The 5,305-nt window shown below is 46.0% G+C and overlaps 1 protein-coding gene across 1 annotated transcript; it reads right to left on the bottom strand.

Annotated features, from left to right (window-relative positions):
- Window positions 1-1,424: 1,424 nt before the first annotated feature.
- Window positions 1,425-4,471, bottom strand: LOC135370609 (uncharacterized). The gene is made up of 2 exons (XM_064604383.1): window positions 3,750-4,471; window positions 1,425-3,422 (listed from the first exon to the last, which is right to left on the bottom strand). The coding sequence occupies exons 1-2, from the start codon at window positions 4,185-4,187 to the stop codon at window positions 1,542-1,544; spliced, it is 2,319 nt and encodes a 772-aa protein (XP_064460453.1). The 5' UTR covers window positions 4,188-4,471; the 3' UTR covers window positions 1,425-1,541.
- Window positions 4,472-5,305: the final 834 nt, after the last annotated feature.

Here is a 5,305-nt window from a genome sequence, read left to right on the forward strand (position 1 = left end):
ACATCGTCACGTTTTCTGCATTACTTATGCGTATCAGCTCATGCTTGTAGCCTCAGAATGTTCATTCGTGGATACAGTATCCAACAGCACATTTCATCATTGGCGATGTGGCATACACACATAATGAAGTACCATACAGTCCGCTGCATGTAGGCGCACTTTGACATGAAGGTCTCGCACATACGGCATCAACATATAGCATCCTGGTGGACAGAGCCAGGTTCATAATATGGGAATAGTAAAAACTTGGAACGTGTTACTCAGCAACGAGTTTCCTTTTTGAGCAATGAAGTAGCAACTGATAGTTGCTTTTGCCATGCTTGTCAGTTGGCAGCTAAAGCCTCAGAGTGTGTGTTTATGGAAAAAAAAATGTCCAACAGGGCACCATTCATCATTGGCCACATAATGCTGAACCAGGTACAACACTGGCAAGGGCAGGTGCTTCATAATCAGGGAGAGAGTAGGAAATTTTCAAATGACAGGTAAAGACAGTAACACTTAGGAAGTTTGACCTTTGGGCGTCTGGCCATCATATTTGCAGTAGTACTGGATACCTGAATCTGAAAATACAATTTTCATATGTTGAAATGACACCCAAGTAAAGGCAAGATGGCAAGAGGACGTAACGCAGAGCGACATGTTGGGATGTTGCTCGTGCTCAACAATGCGGGGAACTGGCGACAGTTGGGAGACAGCTCTGCACAATGATACTTACCGACCTTGTCAAAATATCAAAATGGATTCATACTCAGGATGTCGACATCTGAACAGGCTGGTGGAGCTTCAAAAGTGCTAGGAATACCATTCATGTTTCTTTCCACAATTTTCATACACTCAAGCAAAGGTAGAATACCGTGATGGCCTCACACATATAGCATCAACGTGTGGACGTGTTTCAACCATGCCTGGGAAGAACGACGGTTTGGGGACAGCTTTGCTATATCTTCATAAACTCAAGCCAAGGCAGAATACCATGATGGCCTCACACATGTAGCATCAACGTGTGGACGTGTTTCAACCATGCCTGGGAAGAACAACGGTTTGGGGACAGCTTTGCTATATCTTCATACACTCAAGCCAAGGTAGAATACCATGATGGCCTGACACATATAGCATCAACGTGTGGACGTGTTTGAACAATGCCGGGGAAGACGGTTCTACGGTTGGGAGATTGTGCACCATTCTCATACTTAGATCCTCACGTGCTGATGGCTGGATTCAGATTTCACACTCTTACGCCATGTTTAAAATATGACAAGCATCGCACGACTAGTCTGTGGATTTATACATAGAAATATATTAATATAAATATTTAGGAAAATTGAAAAATATGCACAGATATGCACAGTAAAAATGGAAAAAGGTAACTTAAATATGAAACACAAACGTGAAGATATGCAGCCTGAGCCAAAGTCGAAGACATGTATATGGAAAAACATTCAGTAAATTATGAAGCAAAATGGATGAATATGCATTAAAACACTTGGCAAAGGTGGAGCCGCACAAACTAAATGACACGTAAATCCACAGTCTAGCCATAATTACAGAACAGCGGCAGGTGAGTTATCTTTACCAGTCTTCCGTCTCTTTCTGGATGAATCGCCCTGATTGGAAGTTGTTTTGGCGGCATCACAGAGCGAGGCAACCTGATGGTCACTCTTCTTGTTATCTCTGAGCTGCAGCCCACGGGACTGACGAGGGTCAACCAACTCCGGTAGAAGGCTATGCGAGTAGAACAGTTGAAGGTGGCCAATCATTTTGCTCCAGAAGCCATCATTTCTCTCGATCTTCTGGACAAAAATTTCCTCGCCAGAATATACCACAAAAAGACAAAACTGACGTCGAGTGATGTGGAGCTGTCCCTGCACCTGATAGTGGTAGTCATGGTTTTCCTTCAACGAAATATTACCAGAGTTATCAATAGTGCAAAAGGTGATTTTTTTTGCCCGCACTCCCTCCACAGGGGTAAGGGGCCGAGCCGAATAAGGGCACTTCACTTCCACGACAGTGTCATCACCGACAAGCCCATCAGGTGTTGCAGCAAGGTATGCAAACTCCTGATCAACAACAAGGCCGCATGGTGAAACAGTCACCCCTAACTCATCCTGCAGCTTAGCAATTGCAATGGGCTCAGTGTCGCGACCATATCGGAGAGCCTCAGTGTCAAAATGACCATAGAGCAAGGAACGAACAGTACTTGCACTGCTCGTTGCATCTCGCATCTTGCATACCTTGCCAAAATTAGAAGCGGTGAGTCGCTTTCGCCTCTCCTGCATCCACAAAGTTCTCCCTTCTTGACCTCGAGTATCAGCCTCGAGCTGCTCTGCATCTGGTTGGGAGAGCACAAGGGAATCCTTGTACGCCGCAGCAGCTTCAACATAGTCATCGTGGTTCATGTCTGGAGCATCCACTATGGAACCATAGTGGTTGTCGCTGGAAGCACGCTTGCAAGGCGCACCTTCAAGTGAACGCTTACAGCGAGCAGCCCCAGAACTCCGATGCCTTATGCAAGCAGCACGAACAGCTGCTTTACGCTTCAGCATAATTTTTGCATACTTCCCAGGGCTGGTGTTGTACACTGCCTTATGTAGAGCACGATGGTACTGCTTAGAGTTGAAAGACACGACAGCTCCTGAAGCCCGCATTCCGAATGATCCCCTCTGGGAAAAGTTTATTCTTTTACCGCCAGAAAACTTTGCAACGAGAGAATTGAAATGTTCTGCAGCATTATTGTTAACGTCAAGGATCAAGCTGCTACCATTGTTTGCCAAACGACTCATCGCTACAAGGATTTCATTGAAAAGTCCGCATTTCCTGAGCTCTGGGACGTGATTGACTTCCCCTTCTTTTGGACCACTGCAAAAGTAACCCGCACATTTTGCGTGGTCGCCGAACACATGGAGTGGCCCATTACGGATATCAGCCACCAGGTTCCGAATCTGATCTTGTTTGCTGAACTCGGCCTGCTCTTTGCGATAGTGAATAGCCCTAGCAACTCCAACTCTTAGTCGAACAGCATTATCCAGAAGTAGCTTCTTCAACGATGGGGGAATGGGGGTTGTTCTCTTTGCCAAAGCAACATCTCGAAGACGACTTACATAGTTTCGAAGAAGGTGGTTGCGACATTCTACCTTCTGAACTACCTGATGCTGGTACGGTGCAGCTTCAAGAATTGACTTGTATGTGCTCGAATCACCGTCAGCGATCAACTGCAAGTACTTTACCCCGTGCAGCTCAATGCTGCGCCTGAAGCCTTCAACGACGATATCCTTCTCCATACTGGTAGAGCTGCTGTCCCAGTTCTTGAAGCACAGATGCTTTTTTGGGCTCGACCCTGCCTTGGAACTTGCGCACAGTGTACAAAATTTGTTCCGGACGCCTAGGAACAGTACTTTCTTTGTGCGGTACCCAACAATTACAGCCTGCAAAAACGAAAAAATGTCAGGATTGTATTCCACAAAACTCTACCCCCAATGACAATGTTTCGAGGAATTATGCATTTGTACGCGTATCATACGAATTAATGCCACAGGATGTATACCACTCTAGAAAGTGTGTTTACCAAAAGACAGCAGTGCCACTAATAGCACCAGAGGGGTCAACTTTTTCCTCCAAATAAATGCTCATAGTGTTCTTTCCACAAATGGTGGGCACAGACTTCCTGTATATCCCGTCTGCCAAGCGGTGTGCAAGATAAATCCTCCTTTTTCGGGCACCTTTATTAAGTGTAGATAAAAAATTTTACTTACCAAGCCAGAAAGAGCGTCGTACTTGTTCTTGTATGAACGTTTGCACCAAGCACCATCGGCAACGACCGTAATTATAGGAAAACCGTCAGCATCGACGTCCCCAGCCTCCCTAGCTAACCGAGCTTCCTCAATGCCTGCTTTTCTTATTTCTTCCCAAGCTGTTTCGTCGATTCCTTTAGCAACAATATCCTGATACTTACTGTACGTGCTACCAGCCATGCCGGGTATGTCCAGAGCACCTAGGAGCTCGCGAAGGCCTGAGAAACCAGAACCTATAGACACGATACCGTTCACTGCTGAGGAATTGACGTCCATGCGTTGTTGAACAAGTTGATCAACTGGTGCCTCTGTTGTGACTACATCTTTCCTCAGACACATCCTGCACTTCAAACTGAAAGAGCTACACAGACCTCGCCGATGTTCTGATACAATTTCCATGTCAGCCAGGCCGCAACCAAACGGACTATGTACCGACAAACTTTGCAAAGACGAGAAGAAGTGATCAATCTCCACTATACGCCGACCATTCACACTGCTTGTGCGCTGACTCTGTGTCTGGTGAACATTGCCAGTATCGAAAGATGAAGATCGACTGGGTGTAACAGCGGCAGTGATTGGAACGGGACTTGCTCTGGAACCGGCAAGCTCGTCACAACCTGAACTGCAGGGGACTACATTATCTACCTCAGCTGAATCAGCAAATGACGAATTTGAAGGACGAATTTCGCTTGTGCTCGAAGCGGAACAAGCATTCCGACCGGCATCAGTTACAGTTTGAGGAACAACACTACCACCAAAGGTTGAGCCTACAAGGGTATCTGCGCGATGTGGAGTCGTCGAAGTGCAACGATCACTGGGAACAGCACGGCTGGAGCATCCTGCATTACCAAAATCTCTCAAATCCGCAGGCTCCGTCACATGCCTGCCTCTACCACGTAAATTCGCAAAGTCCTTCTTCTTACGTTTCCGTTGTCCGTAGACGTGACTTCGAGCCATAATGGGTAAATACTATGAACACGCAGAAAACACACAAGGACAGAGAGCAAATGAACAGGACAAGAAAGTGAAAAAAACGCGTAACTTAGCCACGAATTGGTCACTTCAGGACGAACCGCCGAAACCACGGACGCCGATCAGCTGCTGCGCAATACGCGGATGGTTACGAGCGGACTACGTTCGGGCGCTGCGAGCGGACGGCGCCACCTTCCGGAATCAGTGGTAAACGCCTTGGATGCATGCCTGTACTCACTTTTAATTCTTTTTCGGAAAAACAGAATGCTAAAAACACACAAAAAACGCGTCATTTGAATCCTGAAACATGTCCCCGGTTAACCTCAGAAGCGGATTGTTTTTATTTGCTTTCATTTATTTATTTGGATTTTTTGAAGCTGTAGCGACAAAATTCATTTCTTTTTCTTTTTTACAAAAAAATTACAACGCTAGAGCGATATTTCAGTTCCCAGAGTTAAGATGTCTTGACGTCACCTTTCCGATGAAAGTTTCCGCATTCCGATCTGTCTCGTAGTTCAGCCACAAAACCTATGCAAAGTTCACAT

This window comes from Ornithodoros turicata, chromosome 1 (assembly GCF_037126465.1).
Source record: "Ornithodoros turicata isolate Travis chromosome 1, ASM3712646v1, whole genome shotgun sequence".
Lineage (NCBI taxonomy): Eukaryota > Metazoa > Arthropoda > Arachnida > Ixodida > Argasidae > Ornithodoros > Ornithodoros turicata.

Excerpts from the sequence above, each read along its gene's own strand:
- LOC135370609 (XM_064604383.1), bottom strand. The coding sequence starts at position 4,187 with ATGGAAATTGTATCAGAACATCGGCGAGGTCTGTGTAGCTCTTTCAGT. Across the intron at positions 3,423-3,749 it reads ACGACGCTCTTTCTGGCTTG|GCTGTAATTGTTGGGTACCG; the intron begins GTAAGTAAAATT and ends TCGTTTTTGCAG.